At 46.4% G+C, this 27,604-nt stretch overlaps 1 protein-coding gene across 1 annotated transcript in view; it reads left to right on the top strand.

Moving 5' to 3' along the window:
* Positions 1–27,604, top strand: part of NUP210 (nucleoporin 210) — a 193,128-nt gene that overhangs the window by 84,336 nt on the left and 81,188 nt on the right. The window contains exons 14-18 of the mRNA XM_040359371.1: positions 2,779–2,924; positions 13,625–13,846; positions 15,262–15,435; positions 17,727–17,919; positions 26,158–26,264. Of these exons, the coding sequence (XP_040215305.1) occupies positions 2,779–2,924; positions 13,625–13,846; positions 15,262–15,435; positions 17,727–17,919; positions 26,158–26,264 (842 nt within the window). The remainder of the gene's footprint in view (positions 1–2,778; positions 2,925–13,624; positions 13,847–15,261; positions 15,436–17,726; positions 17,920–26,157; positions 26,265–27,604) is intronic.

Genomic DNA, 27,604 nt, shown 5'->3' with positions numbered 1-27,604 from the left:
GATCATCTCTGCTCTACTCGCGTCTGTCAGACGCGAGTGAGGAAAAGCCGATCAGTGGCTCTTCCTGTTTACATTGTGATCAGCCGTTATTGGACACGGCTGATCATGTGGTAAAGAGCCTGCACCGGAGGCTCTTTACCAAGATCAGTGTAGCGGTGTGTCAGAGTGACACACCGCATCGTAGCGATGCGGGCCGCCCCGGGCGCGTGGTGGCTGTTATCCTGCAGGACGTCAATAGACGTCCAGTCAGGAGAACGAAACCACTTCCCGGATGTCAATTCACTTGACCGGGAGGGAAGTGGTTAAAAAAAAAAAGTAGACTGCCTTTGTTGTGGACTTGGCCATTCCGTGTCTTGATTAGATTCTAATAGTCTCTGTAGAAGGCATCCTGTAGTTTAACTTCTTATTTACCAAGGTGTATTTATAAACCACCTTGTAGTTGGGGGCTAAAGCATGATTATTGCTGCTAGTGCAGCTGTTGGCATCTTATGGATTTTTATTTAAGTTGACTTTAGGGTGTCATGTAAAAGCACACATTTAGTTAAACAGCAATTGTACCTTACGTGAGATATCGCTATGAATGTCTGAGTTGGGCAATAATTCATAGTTAACCCATAAAGACTTTTAAAGAATCGCCTATGGACCGTTTTGTGTACCATAGTCTTTTGCCATTTCATTAGTCCATGCAGTTTAAGGCTTAATATTTTTTGGATATCTACTTGATGGAACCCCATCTTTTATATTATATTACATTTTTTTTTTTTTTTTATATATATTGTTATTGTGTGCATTAATTAACACCTTTTAGTGCAATTTTTCCTATAAATAAATTGATCGTTGCACAGCTGCGCAACTACTGTGCAATATAAAAAAATGCATCTGCCACTATTTTATTCTCCATGGTCTCTGTTTTCAGAAAATATGTAATTGTTTGGGGAGTTAAACAAATTTTCTAGCGAACAATGCAGTTTTTAAATGTATGAGACATTTTTTTTAAATGCCCCAGTAGACAAGTGGTTAAAAGACCTTGTGGATTTCTTGCTGGGAATCCTTTTTACGGCCTTTGCAGGCCCTGCAACCTGCCATTGCGGCCATGTATCTGTCTGGTCCAAAGTTATGTCTCAGATTCTGGATCCAGCCTTATGGATCATCTAGTCCTCCCACCAACTGGAGCTTATGGCTATAGCCCTACTACTACTATTGTTTTGATGAGCTAGTGAATATTATGCGCCAAATTTCCAGAATTGGCCTCTTTTTGGTACACCTGCCCGGAGGGCCTTTTGGCTCAAATGTTGGTTTGCAGGGGGCATTACTGCTGGTAACGTCTATTGAGTTTGCCCTATTATCGGAAAGACCTTTTTGGCAAAAACCCGGGACAGCATTATAAAGGAGGTCACCGAGGGGAGAGTACCCTTTTGGCCCAAAAAAAAATCCCTCTTGGGAACCCTTTGCTCCTCCCCTTGTTTTTGTTTCTCCCAGGCAAAGCCTGGATCTCATTCCGTCCCCAATCCTCAAAATTCATGGTCAAGCCTTCCTCACAATGAAAGGGGGGTACTCCAATTTGTCAGAGTGGGGAGATGCCTGTTGACATTTGCAGCCATTTGGGTCTAAAATGTGGTATTTCTAGGTTACAAGCTGGAATTTTGGTTTCTGCCTTTACTCCCACTTCATGTTGTAAAATGTACAAGCATGTTCACCACCTAAGCCAAAAGTGGGGAATCTTCCCCCAGATACCAAAATTCCACATGGAATCCACTAAGGTAGTCATTGCATATTTCCATATGGCCTCTGTGGACATAAAGGATGCCTCTTGCACATCCACACCTTTTACAGCACTTCAAAGCTACCTGCATTTTGCTGTGGGTATGCAAATTTATCAGTTTTATGCCCTTCCCTTTAGTCTGTCCACAGCACCTTGGGACTTCACCAAGGTTCTTGCCCCCCTGTTCTTGCTCGGCTTCACTCCCAAAACATGCCCAAAATGGTATATCAGTACAGTTGTCTTCTATCGGCCAGTATGTCCTATAGACAGACCGGACCCTATGGAGAGTTTGGTATACCCTTAACCCTCATAAATCACTGCTGAAACTTATTGCTTGGAGTGCATGGACCTGGATTTGAATATGAATATGGCACTGCCCAAGGCTTTCCTTCTCTTTGAAACTCCAGACTCTGTGGTCCAGGAGCCTACCAACCCCTCTCTGCATCTGCATGAAGGTTCATGGCTTAAAGTACAACTAAAGGCAATTTTTTTTATTGAATTTTCACATTATACAAAACGCATTAACATTTCCATAACAATACCCCACCCAACATAAAAAAAAAACGCATCACCTTCATTTTTTTTCTCAGATGGTATACATATTATATAATTATTTATAAATTTTCCATATCATTAATATACTCAACTAACCACCAATGCCAGATCTTTTCAAATTTTTATCTTACCAGTAAAATGCATTTCCTGGAGTACATTACAGGGCACGGAATACCCTTCTCTCTCAAAACAATCTTTCTATTCCTTGTCACAAAACTGAGGCTAGCTAGGTGTGGAAGGGGTTATATAGTGGGAAGTCCCCTTTTGCCATTGACCTGAATGTAACTGCGTGTAATCAAGATGTGATTACTTTAGAAAAGCCAATGTTTACTATACTCCAGAAAACAGGTTTTTCCGGTAAGTCAAAATCATATTTTTTTTTATTGTGCCTTTAGTGACGCTATCAGTGTTTGTTGCTAATCCTACTGATATTTATATACCCCTCTTATTTTGTGTTTTAGGCAGACTTGAGCCAAATGTTGATTATTGTAGTGGTATTACAGTACAAGGAGTGACTGCGGGGTACACAACTGTGTTTGTCAGCTACACTCATGGTCATGTACACTTAAAAGCCAAAATTATAATTGCTGCTTATCTACCTCTAAAGGTAAGTGTAAAAGCAATACATTTTAATCCCTGTGGTTTTCATAAATTAAACATGTGTAAACGTTTTCTGTACAGCCTATTCTGTATAAACTGCCATTGGACTGAAGTAGACTGACGATTGATATATGGCAGTACCATTATTAAACATGTTCGATTTTGACAAGTTACTTTAATATGTACATAAAACTAATTTTGAAACTTTGTTTTGTAAAAAAAAAAAAGGTTGTTTGTTTTCGTGCCATTTTAGGAGTCCCATGTGTAGCCTGAGCTTTGTCATCTAGTGTTAAGTGTATACTAACGAATCATATACCATTGGTAAATTAATTTGAGCAGCTGACTTTCACTCCCCATACTTTTTTAAGAAGCCAAGTGAAAGAGTTTGACTACTGTAATGCTATTATGCAGGACAAGATCCTACAGTAGTTCACTCAGAGTGGCAAACTTTTGAAAAGAGCTTTTTTGAAGCCTACAGTATAAGTGAAGACTTTTTAAGGTTTGTGCTGACCTAGAACATCCTACGTCCCCTCTAGTCCCCTTGCACTTACCTCTGTGGGGGATGGTTTTACCATCCATGCGTCTCCCTAGGGACACGGGGACAGATCAGGGTTCTTCTGATTGGTCAGTGCTGTCACGTTCTCTCCAGAGGGAGGGAGTGGGAAAGAGTGTAGAGCAGGGGTATTGAATTAAAATTCACGGAGGTCTGGTTAGTAAAATTTTCTACCAGCACAGGTCAGAATCGCATGTTTATGCTATGATTCAGATCCTTCACATGACAAGCCCTCACCCTTAAGCGTTCCCATCTCTGCAGCTAGGAAACGCATGCGAAATTGCACATGTTCTCGACCCGCAGAGGAACCTGCTGAGCTTTAGCATGTGCTTGTGGCAAACCGCATGGTCCTACAGTACTACGCAAGTTGGTGCTGTCTGATTTAAAAACTAAATTAATAATTAAATTTTAAACTCATCTGACCATAACGCCTTTTTCCATGTAGCCTTAGAAGCTTTAACCACTTAAGCCCCGGACCATTTTGCAGCTAAATGCCCAGGCCAGGTTTTGCGATTCGGCACTGCGTCGCTTTAACAGACAATTACGCGGTCGTGCGACGTGGCTCCCAAACAAAATTGGCGTCCTTTTTTACCCACAAATAGAGCTTTCTTTTGGTGGTATTTGATCACCTCTGCGGTTTTTATTTTTTGCGCTATAAACAAAAATAGAGCGACAATTTTGAAAAAAAATTCAATATATTTTACTTTTTGCTATAATAAATATCCCCCAAAAACATATATATATAAAAAAAAAAATTCCTCAATTTAGGCCGATACGTATTCTTCTACCTATTTTTGGTAAAAAAAATCGCAATAAGCGTTTATCGATTGGTTTGCGCAAAATTTATAGCGTTTACAAAATAGGGGATAGTTTTATTGCATTTTTATTATTTTTTTTTTTTTTTTACTACTATTGCCGGCGATCAGCAATTTTTTTCGTGACTGCGACATTATGGTGGACACTTCGGACAATTTTGACACATTTTTGGGACCATTGTCATTTTCACAGCAAAAAATGCATTTAAATTGCATTCTTTTATTGTGAAAATGACAGTTGCAGTTTGGGAGTTAACCACAGGGGGCGCTGTAGGGGTTAGTGTTCACTTAGTGTGTGTTTACAACTGTAGGGGGGTGTGGCTGTAGGACTGGCGTCATCGATCGAGTCTCCCTATAAAAGGGATCACTCGATCGATACGCCGCCACAGTGAAGCACGGGGAAGCCGTGTTTACATACGGCTCTCCCCGTGCTTCAGCCTCGGGTAGCGATCGCGACGGATCGGCTATAAACGAATAGCCGCGCCGTCGTCCCGGATCGCTCCCCGAGGGAACCCGCACGCAGCGGGGGGGGGGGCGCGATCGGACCCCCCACCCGCTAGAAGGCAAGGACGTGTATATATACGTCCTTCTGCCTGTCCGTGCCATTCTGCGGACGTAAATAGTCGTGCGGCGGGCGTTAAGGGGTTAAGGTGGTCAGATGAGACAAAAATTTTATTATTTAGCCTCAACACCAAACAATTTGTGGTGGAAATCCAATACAGCTCACCATCCAAATAACACCATTCTTTTTTTTTTTTTGAAAATTATTTTTATTGAAGAATTTTTGTCATACAAAAAACACAACAATAGACAAGACATGACATAAACAGCTCAACTCCGTACATTACTCAAGGAAAGATGGCTGATATAGCAGGTTAACATTACCCTCTGCAGTGTATACATGTTGTCAGGATAGTGCATACAATAGCCGGCATACATAAATTCGAACAAAACGAGAAGAAAACAAGGGGGAAAGAAGGGAGGGGGGCCCGGGGGGAGGCGGAGGGCGCCGTCTCAGCAACTATGTTTTAACCAGCAGTCTCGGATTCCTCCACCCAAGCCCGCCAGACCTTATCATATTTCTGTGGGCATCCGCGATTGGCATATGTGTCTCTGTACAGAGGAAGGCTGGCGTTTACCAGTCGCCGCCACTGCACCAAAGATGGGGTTGAAGGTTTTTTCCAGTGCATGGTGATGTTTTTACGGGCGTAGAAGAGCAATAGGCTGACTAAAGTACGTTTGGCTGAGGTTCGGACGATGTTCTCCACTATACCTAAAAGACATATCTCCATATTTAGAGGCAATTGTGTCCCAGCAATTTTGTTAGTCAATTCCAGCACCGCCTCCCAGTAATGTACCACCTCTGGGCACTTCCAGAAGATGTGGGCGAAGTCACCTGGGGATGCGCCACATCTCCAGCACTCCTGGGGGTGCGTGGGGTTCATTTTGTGTAGTCTGTAGGGGGTGAAGTATGCCCTGTGTACAATTTTGTATTGCACCAACCTGTCTCTAACTGACACCAAGGTAGTGAAGGGAAGGTCCCATATCTCATCCCAGTCGTCCGTGTCTAATGTAGGGATGTCAGTGTGCCACCGGGATCGCAGTCCGTCAAGGGAAGGGAGGGACACAAAGAGTAGATAGGAATACAAATGCGAGGTGGGTTTCACAGCACAATCAAATCTGAGTGTCCTCTCCAACTCCGACTGGGCCACGATGCAGGAGGACTGAGGGAATTGAGCTGAAAAGGCATGGGACAATTGGAAGTATCTGAAAAGATAATGGGCAGGCAAGTTAAACTCGGACGAGAGCACGGTAAAAGGTTTAAGCGCGTTCTGCGACACAATATGGGAGACTAGTTTCACACCGTACTTCGACCACGCAGAGGGATCTAGTAACCGAAAGAAATGGTCTAAGGTGGGGTTTTTCCAGATCGGGGCATTGGGTGAGATTTCAGTGGGCTTACACTTTTCAATGGCGAGACCGGTTCTCCACGCCCGCAGGGTGGTGAGCATAGAGGGGGTCAGGGAGTAAGGCGCGCGGGGGCCCCGGAACAGCAAAAGCTGGAGGGCCTCCAGCGAGCCAACTACCGAGGCCTCAAGGGCGGTGGAGGCATTTGTACCATCAGGCCGCAGCCACCAAGCCGCCGTTACCAGCTGGGCAGCGAGGTAGTACTTGTAGCAGTCTGGAAAAGCCATCCCACCCTGCGTCCGCGGCCTCATTAGCGTAGTTAGTTTGTACCTCGGCGGGGCGGATCCCCAAATAAAGGAGGAAAAAGTTTGGTTCAACTTATCGAAAAAAGACTTGGGCACCCACTGCGGCGAGTGGCGGAAGAGATAAATGAGTTTGGGGACAATTTTCATTTTGAGGAGATTTACCCTTCCCCAGACCGATAGAGGGAGGTTGCCCCACGCCCTGAATTTGGATTGAGCTTCTACTAGAACCGGGGAGAGATTCTGGGGGATAAAGTCAGAGGCCAGGGCAGAGACATGAACTCCCAGATATTTAAATGTATCTACCCAGCAAAGGGGGCTATTAGAGGGGGAGGTAGATCTGGCCGCTTGGTCTATCGGGAAGAGGAGGGATTTGGACCAGTTCACTTTAAGGCCGGTGACCGGGGCGAATGTGTCCAGGACAGTTAGCGCGCCCTGCAGGGAGGGGCCCGCGTCGTTCAGGAAAAGCAGCATATCGTCTGCGTATAGGGCCACCCTTTCCTCCAGCAGACCCACCCTGAGCCCTCTAATATGGGGCGATGTACGGAGAGCCTCCGCCACTGGTTCTATGGCGAGGGCGAAAAGGGCCGGGGAAAGAGGGCAACCCTGCCTAGTGCCACGAGAAAGCTGAAAGGGGACGGATAAACCACCACCCAAACGCACCGACGAAGTGGGGGCCTTGTAAATCACCTGGAGCCATGTTATGAAGAGCAGGGGGAATCCCATCCGGCGCAAAGTTTCCCATAGAAAAGGCCACTCGACCGTGTCAAAGGCCTTTTCTACATCCAACGAGGCCACAGTCCTCGTTCCTGTATTAATGTGTTGGGTATGGATATTAGTAAAAAGCCTCCTAAGGTTAACGTCCGTAGACCTCCGGGGCATGAACCCCGTCTGATCAGAGTCTATGACCGTGGGCAGCATGGGGTATAGCCGAAGAGCTAGGAGCTTAGTGAGTATTTTAAAGTCGGTGTTTAGTAGTGCAATGGGGCGGTAGGAGGCACAAGAAGTGGGGTCCTTAGGGGGTTTGTAGATCAGTGTCAAGTGGGCATGGTACATGGAGGCGGGAAGACTTCCCTCGGCCAGGCACGTGGTGTAAAGCTGTGCCAGCAGGGGGGTTAGGAGGCCCATATGGGCTTTGTAAAAATCCAATGGGAGCCCATCCGGCCCGGGCGCTTTGCCCGGTGGAAAGGACCGGATGGCACCCTGGACCTCAAGAGCTGTAAATGGTCGTATCAGGGCCTCCCTCTCCTGGTCAGAGAGCCAGCCCAGCGCCAAGGGATCTAGCAGGTCATTCAACGTCTCAGGCCGAAAATCTGTGGGCAACCCAGAGGAGTAAAGGGTCCTATAGAAGTCATTAAAAGTCTGTAGTATGTCTCGAGGGGAGGACACAGTTCCCCCCCCCCGGGTCTGGAGAAGAGATATTGTTGTGAGAGGCTGGTCATGTTGGGCCATCATGGCCAAAAAGCGGCCGTTCCGGTCACCCTGTTCAAATGCCCTCTGTCTGCCCTTATGGATTTCTAGGCGCGTCGCCTCCGCTATGTGCAGGTGTAAGTCACGTTGAGCTGCCATCATCAGATCGAAATGTTCCGATGAGGGGTCAGAGTTATATGTGTCAGTGCGGTCAGCAACCAATTGCTCCAAGTCACCCGTTTGCGCGGAATGTTGTTTTTTAACGCTAGCTATGGAGGAAATGTATTGTCCCCTAGTGTAGGCCTTGAAGGCGTCCCACACTATGTCAGGAGAGGACGAGCCAGTATTCTGCTCCCAGAATTCAGTCAATAGAGGGGGTACCACAGCTGCTACGTCTGGATGAGCCACCCACTGCGCACCCAGTCTCCAAAGCGCAGCACTGCGCGATGCTGGAGAGCGGAGCACCACCATCAATGGGCTATGATCAGACAGACCGCTGGGAAGATAGTCCGCCTCCAACACATCCGCTAACAGTGCGGGGTTAGAGAAGGCCAGATCAATCCGGGAGGCGGTCTTGTATGAAGCCGAGAAGCAGGAGTAGGCTCGCACATCGGGGTGTTTCCATCTCCAGACCTCCTCCAGGCCCACCGCCTGAGCCCAGGCCAGCAGGTCTGAACAACGGGACTTCGGTGGGGTAGGTCTGTCCAGGTCCTGGGATAGGGTGGCATTGAAGTCCCCCATCACCAGTACCCTCCCCGGGCAGAAGGGCGTGATTTTATCCAGGACATCATATAATAAGGCGGAGGAAAAGGGAGGGGGGATGTACAAATTAACAACAATGTACCTCTGCGACCACAGTGTAAAAACAAGTATCACATATTTACCCAGGGGGTCCGTACGGATCTCCTCAATCACACAGGGAAAATTCTTATGGACAAGGATTGTAACACCCCTGGCGTATGTGGAGTATGTAGCATGTATCGCCCGCTGCACCCAGGGCTTTTTAAGTGTCAGGACCTTGCTGCCCATGAGGTGCGTCTCCTGGAGTAAAATGAGCTGGACCGAGCGGGACTTCAAATATTGGAATAGGGTGGCGCGCTTAAACTTGGAATTGAGGCCCCTAACATTCCAGGAGAGAATGGTGAAGGAGTCAGACGAGTGGTCAGCCATCAGGCAAAGGGGGCGGGAAGAGGAAAGGATAACAATTTGGGTACACCATTAGACACCCCAGGAGCAGCAAGACCCCAAGTACACTGCATATCATAAAATTCACACCTGAGCATATCTTCAACAGTAGAAAGTACAAGACATTGAGCTTTTCAGACACATTAAACACACTAAACATAGAAAACAACAAATTTCCCAGGCACCAGGTGCCTATCCTACTATGTCCCATCCCTCCAGCAACGGCTAGAGGGGTGGGAATAGTTTTTCCCCAAAACAGAGTCAAAAAAAGGTGTAAATGGGCCCCAGTAACTGGGGGCCCTACACAATGGCCGCCAGGGCGTCCTCGCTTGGCGAGAGACCTGCGGTCAATGTCCAGGCTCAGGGAGCCAGCATGGGCAAGGGCCAAAAGAGGGTAAAAGGGGGGTACAAAAAGAAAAAAAAAAAAATTGCAGGACAAAGCAAAATGAGGGGGGGGGGCAGTGGTTCTTGCGTGTCGCAGCGTCCGTGAGCCGGGGTGGTGCGTCTCAATAGCTGCGTGCTGAGCACCCAAACTCCCACCAGTGGTTGTTAGGCAGATTCCATACCCGGCCGGGCACAGAGGTCAAATTGCGGGGGGGTAAAACATCGGGATTGGGAGGCCACAGTGGAAGGGCAAATCAGCTGAAGAACAAGGGGGGAGAGGGGGTGGGAGGCAGCGGGTCCCAGCTCTCAATCTAGGAGAGGAGAGGATAAAAAAAGAAAAAAGAACAGAAGACACGTCTACTCCCGTCCCCCTCCAGCAACAGGATCTGGGACCAAAGGCAACGGCGGCCATCTTGAACGCGGAAGGTAGTGGCATGTTGAAAATAAAGTTTCAAAAAGGAGAAAAGAAAAGTAAAATAGGCCCAACCAGTTCCAGAATCACCAAAAAAAAAAGGGGGGATTAAACTCCATCCTCAGTCTAAGGGGCCATAACCCCATCATCAACATCGAAAAACGAGATGGGGAGGAAAGAGTAACTCAGGGGAGCGGTCCGGGAACCGGGTTGCAATACTTGCCACGAGGTATGCTCCATCAGCGGGCCTCCAGCCACGACATAGCCGCCTCCGGGTCAGTAAAGAAGCGCGTGCGGTCTCCGTCTATCACTCGCAGCTTGCTGGGATACAGGAGGCTGAACTTGAGGCCTTGGTCTCGTAGGCGCCTCCTCACCTCAGTAAAGGAGCGGCGTTGGCGTTGTACCTCAGGAGAGTAGTCTGGAAATAGCATGATCCTAGCACCCTCGAACATCAGGTCCCTCTTCTCTCTGGCAGCCGCCAGGATTCGATCCCTGTCACGGTAGTTCAACAGGCGAAGCAGGAAAGGCCGTGGGGGGGCCCCCGGGACCGGAGGCTTAGGGGGGACTCTGTGGGCCCTCTCCACCACGAACGTGGGTGGCATTTCTGGTAGGCCCAGGAGGGAGATCAGGAAAGTTTCTGTAATTCCGCGGGCCTGGGGCCCTCCGCACGCTCCGGGAGGCCCAGGATCCTGATATTGTTTCTCCTGAGCCTATTTTCGGTATCAATAGACTTCTCCTGTAGGGCTCTGACCTGCAATTGTAGGACATGTAGGTCTCTGGAGTCAGCTCTGGTGGAGTCTTCCAGCTGCGATATGCGGCCCTCTGCCTCGGCGAACCGGGCCCTAAATTTGTCCATATCATGCCTGATTAGGCTCACATCCGCCACAAGGTGGTCTATCTTGACCATGACGGAGTCCCGACCCTCCTTGATAGCTGCCAGGAGTTCAGCATGAGAGGCAGCCTGGGATGCCGATGGATTAGGTAGGGCCGGGAAGTCAATCGACATGTCGAGTGCGGGGAGCCTCGTGGGTAAGATGGCCGCCGCGGCCCGGGGACCAGGTGTCGAGGACGAACGGAGCTTACCCGGCGACAGCGGAGGAGCCCTCGGGGTACCGGGTGCCTTCTTTCGCCCCAGGGTGCCTGACAGACGGGTGCTGGAAGGTGGAATCTGCGCTGGAATTAAGTCAGGATAAGGGTAGGAGCGGAGCTCAGCTAGCACACGTCTGCTCCCTTTCACATCCCGGCCACGCCCCCCAAATAACACCATTCTTACAGTAAAGCATGAAGGTGGCAATATCCTGTTTTGGGGTGTTTCTCTTTAGCAGGGACTGGAGCACTTGTCAGGATAAGAAAAAAAAATGGATGGGGAAAATCTGTTGCCCTCTGCCAGAAAGTTGTCAATAGGAAGAATGATTTATCTTCTAACATGACAATGACCCTAAGCACATGGCAAAAATGACCACCCTTTGGTTGAAGGAGAAGGGGGTGACTGTCCTTGCATGGCTTAGTCAGAGCCCAGACTTCGACCCCATTGAAAATCTGTGGAATGATTTGAAGACTGCAGTCCACAGTCACCATCAAATTGAACTGAACTTGAGCAGTGGGCAAACATTGCAAAGTTAGTAGAGACCTATTCCAACAAACTAAAGGCTGTTAAATAAAGCAAAATGTGGTCCATCAAAATACTGACTTGGTGCTTCTGTTTGTTTTTTATTTGTTCCTTCATGTCAGTGGGCATCTTTGGATTTTAATCAGTTGCACTAGTAGTTATAGCTGAATAAAACAAAAACTGTGTCTTCATTTCAGGCTGCAGAAGGGGGGGGGGGGAATGGAATGTGATTCTTTACATCTCTCTTGTGCGCCCACCATTATTTTTCAGAGCTGCCTTAACCTGACCCTCTTGGGCATAGAGTTAACCAGAGTTTCACAGGTTGCCACTGGAGTCCTCTTCCAGTGTTTGGGGTTATGTTGAAATACTGCCCTGGGGCCCAGTCCCTGAAGGGTGGGCATCATGCTCTGCTTCAGTATGTCACAGTACATGTTGGCATTCATGGTTCCCTCAATGAACTGTAGCTCCCCAGTGTCAGCAGCACTCGTGCAGCCCCAGACCATGACACTCCCACCACCATGCTTGACTTTAGGCAATGCACACTTGTCGTTGTACTTATCTGGTTGCCGCCACACACATGTTTATCTTTGTCTCATCAGACCACAGCACATGGTTCCAGTAATCGATGTCTTTGGTCTGCTTGTCTTCAGCAAACTGTCTGCAGGCTTTCTTGTGCGTCATCTTTTAGACGAGGCTTCCTTCTGGGACCACAGCCATGCAGACCAATTTGATGCAGTGTGTGGCGTATGGTCTGAGCAATGATAGACTGCCCCCCCACACTCCTTCAACCTCTGCAGCAATGCTGGCAGCACTCATACGTCTATTTCCCAAAGACCACTTCTGGATATGACGCTGAGCACGTGCACGCAACTTCTTTGGTCGACCATGGTGAGGCCTGTTCTGAGTGGAACCTGTCCTGTTAAACCGCTGTATTGTATTGGCCAGCGTACTGCAGCTTAGTTTCAGGGTCTTGGCAATCTTCTTATAGCCTAGGCCATCTTTTATGTAGAGCAACAATTCTTCTTTTTTTCAGATCCTCAGAGTTCTTTGCTTGAGGTGCCATGTTGAACTTCATTTGCCAGTATGAGAGAGTGATAGCGCCAAATTCACATCTGAGACCTTGTAACACTAACGAGTCGCATGACACCGGGGAGGGAAAATGACTAATTGGGCCCAATTTGGACCTTTTCACAAAGAGCCCTTTCACACTGGAAATGCCTATAGCAGAGCGTTAAAATATTGGTAAAACACCGCGATTTTACAGCGTTTTTACAGCGTTTTCAATTTATTTCAATGGAGAGGGGCGTTTTTGGAGCGTTTTATGAGCGTTTTAATAGCGCTATTTTTACCGAGAAAACATGGCAAAAACACACCAGTGTGAAAGGGCTCTTAAGGGTGTACTCGCTTATGTTGCCAGCAGTTTAAAAAATTAAAGTGTGTTGTTTTGAAAGGACAGCAAATTTACACTTATACTAGCTGTACACTAATTACTTTACTTTGTAGCAAAGTGTCACATGAAAAGGTATTATAAAATATTTTCAAAAATGTGAGCTGAATACTCCTGTGAGATAATGTATATAGTGTGTGTAATAAATATATAATTGTATGGAGCTCCAGGATTACAGCTATCGCTACACTCCCAGTGATATGATGGTAGTTACTGCTGCAGCAGCTCTGCCTGCCTCTCCCCCTCCGCTGTTCATTCACAGAAGCTTTGGTATTTTGCGTTCACATAATACCATGCACTCTGTGATTGGACATGGGGTTGGTGTAGGCACAGTGTGGACTCTGCAGAGGCAGTAGCTGAGACCAGAAGATCCCAATTGGCATGTCAGCAGTATAGCGATGGCAATTTTCCCAATGCTTAGTAAAAAATAAAATTGTAAATTAGAGAGAATCCATGAGGTGGCATACACCTCATTGGACCCCTAACCCCTAGTAATTCATTGTACAAGATGGCTGACATCTGGGAGTTCCGCTTTAATGGTTATGTGGCTGACCGCAAAAAGGGTTAAATGACAGATTTATTGACTTGCAGGTAAATATGGAAGCCAAAAAAAATTTGAATCTGTTCTTTGTAAGAAATTGAAATTATACTTTTTTTTTTTTTTTTTTTTCTCACTTTGTAGACAGTTGATCCTACATCTTTAGCTCTAGTGACCTTGGGCTCCTCAAAAGACATTTTATTTGAAGGTGGTCCTAAACCATGGGTACTTGAACCCCTGAAATTTTTTAGGAACCTATCTACTGCAGACGCAGAAGGCACTGGCCTGTTTCATCTTGATCCCCCTTCGTCTCGCAATCATTTTCAACATTGGACTAGAGCAGTTTGCAGGGACCTCGGTGAGCTGGTACGTGTGGCACCATATATATTCTCTCATGTGGATTTGTTTTTATTTGAAATGTTTTACAACAGAACAGGTATTTAAATTGTATAAAGTTTGCCTGGAAATGTGTACAAAAAAAACGAGAGGGTGTTGTCCAACAGAGGGATGAAGGAGGTACCGCTGAGGACAACAAAAGAGGGCTACTATGGCATGAACGGACGCAGATATTATATAAAAATATAATTTTATTGAATAATTACTGATTGTACAAAATAGACTGGGATATCAAAAAAACAATACCAATAAAGCTAATACGCTTAATAAAGCAACCTACCAAGAAGGCCGGTCAATGCCACACTTGAAAACAAAGTTCGTAGAGGTGTGACACAGGTACCACATGTAAACACAAACAATAGACAAACATAAAAACAACAATAAGGGCGATCCGGACGCCAAATGGAGCGTTTCTGCTGAGGATTCTGGCTAAAAGCAGCCAAGTGAATTACCAAGAGATTAGGTTGTGATGAATGATCAGCAGAAATGGCCCTGCAGGGGGGAACTAGATGAACCTAATAATGGCTGCACCATGTGTAAGTCCTATCACACAAATGAGGACCCAATAGGGGTCAAATTGAAGGGAACCGTCCAGTGAGGATGGCAGTTCCTATGGGTTTGACAGCCTATGAGGAAAAGATTGGAATAAACAAAAAAAGGGGAAAAAACCGGTATAGTCCCTTTGTGTTTCCCTATAATTTCCTGTATGAGGGAATAGGAGGAGGGAGCTTTGATAGGGCACTGTAGATCGTTCCTACGATAATACTTCAATCATCGAGATATTTTCCTTGCTCGAGTACAGGGCATGAATGTGCCCCCTAGTTCCTATTGGATATGCAAGTATAAATAGAAAAGGAACGATCTTACCAGCTGCTTGATGAATGTATGTTCAGGGCTACCCTGTGTTGGAAGGTCCTCCCGTTACTGCATAGTATGGTTGTAACTGCTGCTGGCGGTATCGGCGATCCTCCAGATACGTCTGCCGACTTAGATGCAAGATGTAAGTTGCGGTTTAACTTCTTCCACAAGGGGTAGCAGGTCTGGATACTTTGCAGGGAGTACAGGTGCCTCGTAGCTTTGTAGCAGTGATGGTTAGGCCGGTGGACACAACCATGTGTGTTGGTCCGTGCGTGCCAGTTCCTCCTCCTATGATTCCTCAAGATTCGAAGGCGCATCGGTTCCCGCGATGCTAGGGGCGTTGCTATGGTGGCGTCCGTCTGATTACTTTTCACTTGACAAGTGATGCATTGTTCATTCTGACATGTTCAGTTAAACTAGTCGTTTTAGTAGTGATATGTAGGAAACTCTAATCGTTGCCTCAGTATAACCAGTTTAAAAAACATTTACAAAAAAAATTTTTTTTTTTTTTTTTTTCCCCCTTCTAGGTAATTTCCTTGTCTGTAGGGAATCGCCCCACAGAAACCAACCTATTTCCAGCAGTCGAGAATGTTGAAGTGAAGCTGGCCTGTTCCCCGCTCTCGCGTTTCACTGTTACTCCTGTGTATAAACATTCCCATAAGGATCTTATCTGTCCTCTGATGCAGCAAGACAAACAAGTGGTAAGCACTGTTCTGTGATTTAATGTTAAATGTGAAAAGTCATTTGTGAATTTGGTTACAGCTTTGCTGACTGGAATTTCTATTAACCCTTTCACGCCGAGCGTACGCATATATGCGTCCTCGGCTTTCAGGGGTTGTACCGGGATGATGCCTGCAGCCGCAGGCATCATCCCGGTACCGTTGTTTAGAGCGGGCGATCGGCTTTCCAAACATAACAACCGATGCGGCTAAAAGCCGCTCGGTTGTTATGCCGGAGGAGCGGGAGGGGACATCCCCCCCTCCCGCCGCCTCTCGCCGCTCTGACCGGGACTCCCGTCCCACCGGGAGACCCGATCCACGATCCGGCGCCTCCAGCGTCTCGGCGCGCTCTGAAACAAAGCCGTAAACGGCTTTGATTCAGTGTGCGCATTGAAACCACGGAAGCGGCGTCATGACGTCACTTCCGGGTTTCTCGGCTGCCAATGGCGCCGGATTTAAAAAAGTACACAGTATTCAGAATCGCCGTTTTCGGCGATCTGAATACTTTGAAGTGCAAAGGAGGGCTCGGAGGTCTTTTAGACCCCGATCCCTCCATAAAGAGTACCTGTCACGACCTATTGCTGTCACAAGGGATGTTTACATTCCTTGTGACAGCAATAAAAGTGATCAAAATGTAAAAAAAAAAAAAAAAAAAAATGTAATATTAGAAAAAATAAATAAATAAATAAGAAAACAAAAAAAAAAAAATTTTAAAGCGCCCCCCTCCCCGCGAGCTTGCGCAGCAAAGAAAGCGCATACGGAAGTCGCGCCCGCATATGAAAACGGTGTTCAAATAACACATGTGAGGTATCGCCGCGATCGTAAGAGCGAGAGCAATAATTATAGCACTAGGCCTACTCTGTAACTCTAACCTGGTAACCGTAAAAAAAGTTTAAAGCGTCGCCTATGGAGATTTTTAGTTACCGTAGTTTGTCGCCATTCCACGAGTGCGTGCAATTATAAAGCGTGTCATGCTTGGTATCTATTTACTCGGCATAACATCATCTTTCACATTATGCAAAAAAATTGGGCTAATTTTACTTTTTCATTTTTTTAAAATTCATGAAAGTAAATTTTTCCCAAAAAGTTGTGTTTAAAACACCGCCGCACAAATACCGTATGACATAAAATATTGCAACAATCGCCATTTTATTCTCTAGATTCTCTGCTAAAAATATATATATAATGTTTGGGGGTTCTAAGTAATTTTCTAGCCAAAAATATGGATTTTAACTTGTAAACACCAAATGTCATACATAGGCATAGGCATGAAAGGGTTAAAGTGCAGCTGTAACCAGACTATGAACAATGATATTTTTTATAATCTCAACAGAGCTTTAAAAAAGCCATCACTGACCTCTCTAGCTGCGTGTAATGCAAAGTAATTCTTAAAGATCATAAGAACTCTAAGGTTTAGTTTGAAGGCCAGAACAGTGTGGCAAAGGTGTAGTCCGTGCATTTTCTGTGCTGCCCTTGTGAGACACGTGCAGGTGCTAGTTAATTGTCAATGTCACACCGAACGCAGTGCATTTGTGGTCACCAAACCACATGGTACCACAGTACCATGTAGTTTAGTTCAGTGCGATCTTAAAGTAGTGATTTCCTGTGCGTGTTGCAACCCATTCAAATAAACAGGCTATCAAAACCAGACCGTGTTTGTAAAGGGAATATTTTTTTAGCTTAATGCATTCTCTGCATTAAGGTAAGCTTTTTTTCAAAAGCACCCCTCCGTAAGCACTTAGCTGAGCTCAATCTCGATCCAGCTTTGTGCTCGTTTACAGCCATCATGAAAAGAGGGAGGAGTCAAGAGCACTGGCGAGGGACCACAGAAGAGATGGGTTGGAGCTGATCTGTGCAAAACCACTGCGCAGAGCAGATAATACAAAAAAGATTTTACAATCCTTTTAACGTGCAGTCTGGGCACAGGTGCACTTTAACAATGTTCAATTTACATGTACATTTCTGTAGAAAGGCCAAAACATTAAATGTCCCCTAAATAGATGCTGCATATCATTCCTTTTACCAGTCAGTTGTTTGGGGGGATTGAAGAACTATCAGTGTGAATTTGTATTTCATCTCAAGTCCTCCTATTTCTTTAACTTTTGGTAAAACTTTGTCTTGCTCAGTTTTTATACCTCATAATCTTGTGTAATGCATGTCTTAATGCAAGTGCTTGTCATAATCAACTTGATCCTTGTGTTGCTATAGATCATAAATCTCTGAAATGAAATGGAACAGGTGATTCAAGTATAACACATTTGTTTTCTTCTTAGATTCCAGTTTCCAATTACCAAAACCAGTTGGTTCAATTATCAGCTTATGACAGTCATGGAACTAAGTTTGATAATTTCAGCTCCTTGGCCATTGACTGGGAATCTTCCAAGATTCAGTTAGCCAGTTTTGATTCTGACAAACCCATGTCCTACTTTGAAAAAGAAGATTCCAATGGTCAAAGGAAACTCCATGGTATGTGGGAATACTTCTATGAGTGCATACTGATTTCTTTTCTGCCTATGAAAATTCATATTATGCTACTGAAATTTATTTTCTAAATATGAAAGCATCTCGCACTTGACTAAAGTTCATATTTTTATCTTGTGTTTAAGAGAAATTGTGGGTTAAATTATATTCTTTTTGGTACAGTTTTTTATTTCAGTTATTAGTGGACCTCTGGGTGGTAAGACTTGGTAATCCTATTATTCCCAATGACTGCAATTTTCCCCTAAGCAATTGCATATAAGTGAACATTGTGTGTAAGAAATATAGTGAACAAAAACTACAGCGCTACTCACAAATAATCTCAAAGAAACCACACAAAAAATAACTAAATACAGCAGCAATCAAAAAACGGTGAACTAAACCAAATGATAAATGAATAAATACTGATGCGCACGTATTAACTCATGTGCAATGTGAATCGTATATATATACAATCAAGCAAAAAAACCTGGCGAAGAAACTCTTAATATATGTGAGTAGATCATGAAAGTCCTGATGATTGAATCAGCCAGTCTGCAGTGATCCTTCCCTAATTGCCAAGCTCTCACTTTAATGTGATGGGGTTAAAACAACCTACAGCAAGCGATCAGATGTTTCCAGTTGCATTAAGTCACATGCAAAAGAGGAGGAAGGGAAACATAGCGCAATATTGTACCATATAGATGTGGATAAAGGCTGCACTTAGTGCACTCATGTATCCTCGCTTATGTTATAGACATGGTATGTTGCCGCTCAGTTTAAATGGACTCCTCACTTGGGATAGACATCCGATGGTCCGTCACTGTAGGCTCCTCCCCCACATGTATCGTCACTCGTCACGTGACTCAATCGTAGAATACCCATGATTAAGTCACGTGACGATACATGTGGGGGAGGAGCCTACAGTGACGGACCATCGGATGTCTATCCGACCATCGGATGTCTTTCCCGAGTGAGGAGTCCACTCAGGTTGTTGTAACCTGATCACATTGAAGTGAGAGCTTGGCTATTAGGGAAGGATCACTGCAGACTGGCTGATTCTATCCTCAGGACTTTTTCATGATCTACTCACATATATTAAGAGTTTCTTCACCAGGTTTTTTTGCTTGATTGTATATGTACGATTCACATTGCACATGAGTTAATACGAGCGCATCAGTATTCATTGTGTGTAAGAAGAGGAGCAGTATATACAGTGAGGGGGCAGTGTGTACAGACCGTCTCCCTCACTTGCCGGCACTGATTGTTATTGCCAGCTTTAAATGTAATTTTTTCTTATCCTCCATGGACGGACACAGCTCCTTAAATCTTGACAAGTGGGTTATGTTCCCTGTTTTCAGGAGAGGACTAGGCATATACATGTTAGATAATTAAATACATGTTGCATTAACAGAGTTGAACAGCCCTGCCCAGGGGGGCGGTCCCTCCAGACATAACCCTCCTCACTGCAGCCTCAGTTTTGTTCTGCCTAGGAGAAGGACGTATGGCTCCCTTTTGGGCCCAGCGCCCCGAGGAGAAATTTTATTTTATTTTACCTTTTCTTGAAGAATCTTCTTTCAACTGTCGGCTGAGAGACATGCTGGATAATATAGATCCTTGTAGTCCACTCAGTCCGACCAGCAAGCGTGGGCACACCTTTGCAAAGAGGCTGGGTCTGCCACGCCATACCCCATGACTCCTGGGGTGGCCGGTGAGCTTTGCTCTGAGGTCCACATATGACTGGGCTGTGGTGTTGTCTCACTCACAGTGGACCGGGCCGACAGCTACCTCCATTGCGGTTGTAGTTCTGTCAGGAATGCGTCAGCGAGTCCTCGCTTGGACGGGTAAGTACAGTCCCTCCTGCTTCGGTGGGTTAGTACGGCTGGGCATTCCTGGGGTTCGGGGGTCCTCTTCTCCTCCCTTCCCTGCTCCTTTTCCCTTGCTGCATTGCTAACATTGCCACTGTCAGGGGGAGGGGGCCTTCCTGAGGGGACTGTGTTATCTGGCCTGTGTTTTTTCACTGTTAAAAAGCCCTGTGATGAGCACAGATGTTTGATTACCCTGTATTATACTTTAGCGAGTAGTTAGATGCTGACTGATTGGTGATCCTTACCCACCTGTAACAGTTTTGTATGGTCATGATATCTCATATGCTTATTGCAATGTATCTGTCTTATCCTTAAAAAAAAGCCCTAGGAGGCTTTTCCTGTTTAAACGCAGCATTTTGCCGCCATTTGGCACACAGGTCCCTGCTGATGCCGCACAGTTACCACACGGTTCTTTTCCCCTCACACGCTGTGTGCTGAGAGCGGACGGCAGCGCTGGGCAGTCTCCTCCTGAGGTGAGTCCACTGCTTACCCCTGGTCAGCGCAGAAAGTGGGTGAGAGGCCCTGAATAGGGCTCTAGGAGCTTTTGTTTATTTGTAAGGACAGGTGTGCATATTATAATACACACTATGTAAATATTATTAATATCCGGAGTCAGTATCTGGGTCCTTCCCCCACATGCTGGTGGTGGCAGCAGGTGTTAGCACCTGGGATTTCCACAGAGGTTTTATTGTTAGTCCTGGACACGTTTGTGCCAGGGTGGGGGTGGACTGTGGACGGGCGGTAAAAGAGTGCCCCCTTCCCCCTCTGTTATGGAGCCATAGACCAGGAACCTGGGTAGTAAAAAAAAAAAGCAGGATAAGGCATTTATGGGTGCGCTTTTTACTGCTGCAAGGGACTCTCTTAAGCTGCATAGAGCAGCTGGGTTTCCGCCGAGGGCTCGGTCTTTTTTGGATCGCACAAATCGGACCGCTCTGTGTAGTTTTTTTTTCCCTTCTGTGCCCTTTATTGATAATTTCTGAGATGCGGAATGAGAAAAGCCGCTGAGGGCTTTTGTGGTCCCTCACCGCCAGGCGGGAACCCCCACTTTTATAGATCTGACCGATAGAAGATCCGAAGTACTGACCCGTTCCAGGTTTACCATGCTGGGGTCTGACTTGCGGCTTATTGTGGCCACTACTCTGGGGTCTCAGTCGGCGCTGGCACCATTTTCTGGGAGTTTTTTTAATTACATTGAAAACTCCCATTGGCGGCCATTTTGTCGTAGCTGCGCTATGGTGCAGCTTACATTGCGGTCGGCCATTTTCTTGTGGCCGTGTTCTGAACGCTTAGCGGCCATCTTGGAGTAGTCCTGACCCCTAGTGCTGTATACAACTCACGGAGTAAGCATTTTGCACCAGACAGTGGAGGAGCACCGACTCTCTCCCGAAGTTATTAGGCTAGCGGGCCAGCTGGTCCAGGGCCTCATATAGGTCTGTGATGCTTTATTGAATGCTGCGCCCTTGTTATCCGAGGCTTCTGTTTCAGAATGGTTTTATGCACACGGTGGTGTAGTGGTTAACTCCATTACTTGGCAGCAAGAGAGTCATTGGTTCGAATTCGGACACTGACACCAATCTGCCTGGAGCTTGCATTGTCGCTCCCTGTGTCTGCATGGGTTTCCTCCAGGTACTCCGGTTTCCTCCAAAGGCATGTGTGCATACACCTACATAATATACATACACACTATGTGTGTGTATTATTTAGGGGCAACCCTCCCAGGCCGTCAAAAGCCCATCTGGGGGACTAATCCGTCCCTGGGTGCGTAAGCCGATCACGCCGGCACCCAAATCGTGCCATGGTATGTAGCCTTCCCTCCCTGTCTCTAGGTGGGAGGGGCGGCTTGCAGGTTCACAATTCGGTGTAACCTCCCTGCTCTCCGACCAGTGAGTCTGCGAGGTGGTCTTTTCGGAGTACTAGATAGGGTTTCCTCCTATCCACAGAACAAAGTTCTTTCCTCTTGTCTTCCTCTCCCGGCCCGTCGATCTGCCTTGGGCAGTGTGGGATTTGCTAAGCTGCGGGGTAATTTTACCTTTCCTGCGGGACGTTTGGGGTTTTCTGTGGGCCTCAGGCCTTAAATACCTTTGTGAACGTTGTGTAGTTCCGCATGGAATCCATTTGTTCGGTGGTAGCTGCGCTCCATCCGTTGGACGTCCTGGCATCCTCGGACATTATGGACGCATACATGCATGTCCCGTTTTGCGCACGTCAGTGTTTTTTTCTGTGCTTCGTGATGAGAGAGGGTCTCTGTCAGCCTGTGGCCCTCCCTTTTGATCTGGTGTCGGCACCATGGGTTTTCAGCTAGGAGCTCGCACTTATCCTAACTTTGTTGGGACAGCGAGGCTTTGCCTCATTGGCTACTTGGACAACTTTCTTCTGATAGCAGCTTCTGTCTCCGACCTAGTGGATGTGTTATTCCCATTCAGACCCCTCTGAAGATTCGGGTGGGTTTTAAACGTTTAGGCCAGAAGGTGTAGCTCAGTGGCAGAAAGCCTACCCTCCATGTGTGCAACCCAGGGTTCAAATCCTGGGCATGCTAGGTTCCGACTCTGCGTTGGAGTATCTAGTGTTGATCCAGACTCCTCGGTGGCGAAGGTCCTTCTTCCCCTGGAGAAATTGCAGACTCTTCAGTCTGCGGTGAAGGTATTTGCATCACGCAATCGGTCTTCTCTCCGGGCGCCTGCTGGTTCGAGGCCTGTGGGTAGCCTCCTTCAAGGCGGTACTGTATGCCCAGTTCCACACTCTGGTTTTCCAGGGGAAATACTGTCCAGGTGGTAAAAATCTCTTGTCTCTGAAATCATCAGATTTCAGGTGCGCCACCTAGTCAGTCTCTCTGAGTTGGTGACAGAGATCCCCGACTCTTCGGTCCGGGAGGTTGTTTCTTCCTTCCAGTGGTCGGTGTTTACGACAGATACCAGCTCACGGGTTGTGAACCTGGGGGGTTCACAAACCTGGGGGGTCCAGTTGGCCCTGAGTCGCTGGACTTGCGTGGACCTACGGCCACACCTCCCTGAGTGTGTCTGGTCTCATTAGCTACCCAGGGTTCGGGAAGACCGCCTATGAATACCAGGTGCTGTCTACTGTTTATATTTTAGGCGATCAGGCTATGCTTCTCCTCGTGGTCGACCGATCTGGTTTCAGCCGTGGCTTCGGTCTACCATCAGGTATACCGGCAGGCAGACTACTGGAGTCGCCAGATGCTGGACTAGGGCGACTGGTCTTTGTGCTTGGGGTGTTTCGGCTCCCTTGCAGGAGGTGAGCCTTACAGGGCATGGATCTCCTGGCTGTTCGTCTCCGCCGCAAGGGTGTCGAAGTTAGTGGCCAAGTCTAGTGATCTGGTACAGACGCGTCAGTCGTGCTGGTGGCCCTGTGGGGTCTGTATCGGCAACTTTTTGCCGTTCCTCCATGGTAGTTGCTTCCTTGGCTGCTCCACAGAGTGGAGGCTGAGGAGATCCTGATGATTCTAATCGCTCCAGATTGACCTCTGCGTCCTTGGTACGCCGATATCGGGCGCCTGGTAGCGGTCTGGTAGAGGTACCCTGGTGGTTGCCAGGGCAGGAGGTTCCTCGGTCTCGAGGTCCCATACTTCCTCCTGTTGTACAGTCACTGACTTGCTCAACATGGTTATTGGAAGACAGACTTTACGTGACCGGGGTCTGTCTGACTCAGTCATCTCAACAATGCTAAGGACACTGGAGTCTTCCGGGGGATCTACCGTCGCACCTGGCAGGCCTACATCTCTTGGTGCGAAGGGATGGAGTGTTTTTAAAGCTTGGAGTGGATCTAAAAATTGCTTAAAGCACCGTTTGGGGGCAGATTTCAGCCTCGGCTGTGTTCTTTCAGTGGCCTTTTTGCAGCCCGTTTCCTGGTGGGCCCCTTTTTGTGTGCAGGGGGTTTGTCATATACTTTCCCCTCTTGGCCCATCTCTTCCCCCATGAGTTTTGACTCTGGTGCTCTGGGTTCTTCAGGAACCTTCCTTTTTGGAAACATCAGAGATTTTCTCTTGACACTATCTCAGAAGGTGGCCCCTTTAGTGGCCTTTAACTCTGTTAGAGGGGTTTCTGAGTTGGCGGTCTTGTCTTGCAAGCCGCCATGCTTGATCCTCCATAAGGATTAGGTGATGGTGCGCCCGCGACCTTCCCTTCTTCCGAAGGAGGTTTCGGCCTTTCATACTTTTAGGCGTGGTACGCGCTTTGCGGGTGTACCAGCCTACTACGGCTCCGTTTCGGAGTTCTAACTCTTTTGTGTCGGTGTCTGGTCCACAAAAGGGCCTGGTGGTCTCGTCGACCACCATTTCTCGGTGGATCAGGCAGGCCATCATACAGGCCTATGCTCTTAAGGGGCGGGCCCCCCTTTCCGGTCACGGCACTTTCGACTAGGGCAATTGGTGCTTCCTGGGGTTTTTTTTTCCCGACATCATGCGTCGGTCTCACAGGTGTGCGAGGCGGCGACTTGCTCGTCCGTTCACGCTTTTCCAGAATTTACATGGTTGCTATGAGTGCATCTTGTGATGTTTTTTTCGGCCGCTAGTTTTTGCCGGCGGCTGTTTAAAGTTGCACCTCCTCTGTTAAGGAGCTCTGCTTGTTTTGGGGTGAAATTAAAATTGGTTTTACTGAGATATTTCCCACCCCTCGTTTTTGACACTGCTTGGGGACGTCCCACTTGTCAAGATTTATGGAGCTGTGTCCGTCCATGGACGATAAGAGAAAATAGGATTTTTTGTACTCGCCGTAAAATCCTTTTCTCTGACGTCAATGGACGGACACAGCACCCACCCCTCCTTTTTTAGGTTTGTACTGCTTGTTACGAACTGAGGCTGCAGGCTGCAGTGAGGAGGGTTATGTCTGGAGGGACAGCCCCGGGCGGGGCTGTTCAACTCTGTTAATGTAACATGTATTTAATTATTGAACAGGTTTCTGCCTAGTCCTCTCCTGTAAACAGGGAACATAACCCACTTGTCAAGATTTAAGTAGCTGTGTCCGTCCATGGACATCAGAGAAAAGGATTTTACGGTGAGTACAAAAAATCCAATTTTTTTTCTATACTTTTATAGCGCAGAGAAGGTGCTGTCATTTGGCCTTGCCACTAAAGTAAACAAATGGGTGTGGTCACCATGACCCCCCCCCTCTCTTATTCTTTAACCCCCCCCACTTATCTACAGTACACATCGCCACCCTAACACCCTGCCGGCTTCTAACCAACAATGCATAAACCGATACAGCAATGCACCGATTGTCTGTTTATGTCCACTTATCCTCTGTTTATTAACGTAACAGAAATGGGAGTTTGATCCGTTTAAAAAAGAAAAAATGGATGCAGATGTAAATGGATGATTATCCATTTGCCCATAGGAATGCATTGAGGTCTGTTTTTTAGCTGTCAACGGATGGATGAAAAACAAACGGAACGCCCCTGTGAAAAAGGCCCAAGTCATTTTGCGACTGTGAGAAAATGGCACATAAAATAAAAATAAAAAAATAATCCATACCAATGCAATATTTATTTTTGTCAGTTGAACATCTTCTTTGGTATGTAAATGTTTGTGTGATAATTAATACAAGTCAAATATATGCTACTGTTTAAATTAAAACGGATGTATTTTGTGCTGCTTATTTAATTGTTTTTTAGCTGCTGGCTTATTCCTTTAGGCTTCGTGCACACGGGACGTTTTTACAACTGCTCCTCAACGATTTAACTTGACAGATGGTAACCCACGTTTAAAACGTGGGTTTTTCAGAGTTCGTGGAGTTTGGCGTCTGAACTAATTTTTTGCCAATAAACGCAACTGCCTAAAAACGACAGTAAATGAACCTGTGTACATGTACACATAAGATAACATTGGATGAGTTCAGGGGCAGTTAAAAAAAAAAAAAGTGTCCAACTGCCTCCTGAATGTCCGTTTAGCAGCAGCAGTGTACATGGGGCCTTATTCTCAAGTTTATTACAAGGAGCTTACCTCAAAGGAAAAGTTGTTTTTGGTAGACACAGAATTGGTGGGCTTTTTTATTTGAATATCTGGTGTACAGTTTGGAGTTTGCTTGGTTCCTGATTTGGAAGGAAAAGGTTCCCGTGCAGTTGACACACGTATGAATAAAATTCTTGCTTGTCAAACTTGGATATGATGGTCATTGACGGTAGCAGTTTATTTTAAAGCAGCTGAGCAAATACGACAACAGGTGCATGCTTTATGTCATAAGCACGATTATAGGTATTGCAATCTATTCAAGCTTTTAAACCGGTAAAAAGTGAATTTATGACGAAACGTGAACCTTTTCCTCTAGTTTGCAAAACATTTTGTGTGGCTCTACTCGCTGAATAACAGTTGTGGTTGTATTATACAGTACAGTATGAGCAGTATAATTTAGAAATTTCTATCCATTAGGTCTAAACACAGTCCATGTGCGTCAAGTATCAGGAACGGCAGTCATTACTACTACAACTAACAATTACCGGGAGTCTCATCTAAGAGCAGCAAAAGTAAAGACCCCAGTAAGTAAATTCTTGTGGTTTCTTACTTGGTCATATTCCTAATTACGCAGATCCGGCAAGGCCAATCACTTGATGCTTCGGTAGAGTCAAAAGGCGCCTGCGTAACCTGGGTTTAGAGTTAGCCCATATAAAGTTAATAAAAAGAGAGTTGACCTGTTTAAAGAACCGGGGCACAATCTTAATTGGCAGCGCCTGAAACAAATACAGAAATTTGGGGAGGATTGACCTCTTAATAAGGTTGCACCTACCGAACCAGGAGTGCAATCGACTCCGAGACTTTTGACTTTGGTGCTACGGGCGATGATTTTGCCCAGAATGGGCGGAGTTGTCCAGGTTGTTGCCAGTTTATTCTTTCGATTGGCGTGAAACAGGAGAAGTTCTGTTTTCTAACCGTTGAGTTTGAGATAACCCTTTGTCATCCAGTTGTCAATCAAAGAGAGGCATTTCTCTAGATCGAGATGATGATCCTTTTTGTTGCAGATGCGAAAATAGAGTTGTGTGTCATCTGCATAAGAGTGGTACAGTAACTCTTGGCTGCTGATGATTTCAAAGAGAGGGCGGAGATAGATATTGAACAGCACAGGCGACAGAGGGGATCCCTGGGGGACTCCGCATGACACCGTGCGTTTTTCAGGCCTCCATACCAGGCCTATTCTGGCACTTCTCTCCTACATGTACAAATCATAATTTTTTTGCTAGTAAATTACGCAGAACCCCCAAACATTATATATGTTTTTTTAGCAGACACCCTAGGGAATAAAACGACGGTCATTGAAATGTTTTATCTTGCACGGTATTTGCGCAATAATTTTTCAAACGCCTTTTTTTGGGGAAAAAAATTGTTTCATGAATTAAAAAAATAACAAAACAGTAAAGTTAGCACAATTTTTTTGTAAAATATGAAAGATGAGATACCCAACATATCACGCTTTAAAATTGCGCACACTCATGGAATGTCACCAAACTTCGGTACTTAAAAATCTCCATAGGCAACGCTTTGAAAATTTTTACAGGTTACCAGTTTAGATTTACAGAGGAGATCTGCTAGAATTGTTGCTGGCACTCTAACGCACGCGGCGATACCTCACATATGTGGTTTAAACGGCGTTTACATATGTCGGCGGGACTTGCGTGTGCGTTCGCTTCTGCGCGCAAGCTACTGGGGCCAGCGCCGGACGATTCGTTCTCCGGGCCCCCGATGGCACGGGAGAGCCCGGAGAAGCACCGGATGGCGGCGGGAGGGGGGATGACCCCTCACGCCGCCTGTAAGAACGATCTAGCGGCGGAAGCGCCGCTATGATCATTCTTACGTTGTGCAGAATCGCCGGCAGAAGAGAAGG

This window comes from Rana temporaria, chromosome 7 (genome assembly GCF_905171775.1).
Source record: "Rana temporaria chromosome 7, aRanTem1.1, whole genome shotgun sequence".
Classification (NCBI taxonomy): domain Eukaryota; kingdom Metazoa; phylum Chordata; class Amphibia; order Anura; family Ranidae; genus Rana; species Rana temporaria.
This window is presented reverse-complemented; position numbering and strand designations above follow the sequence as displayed.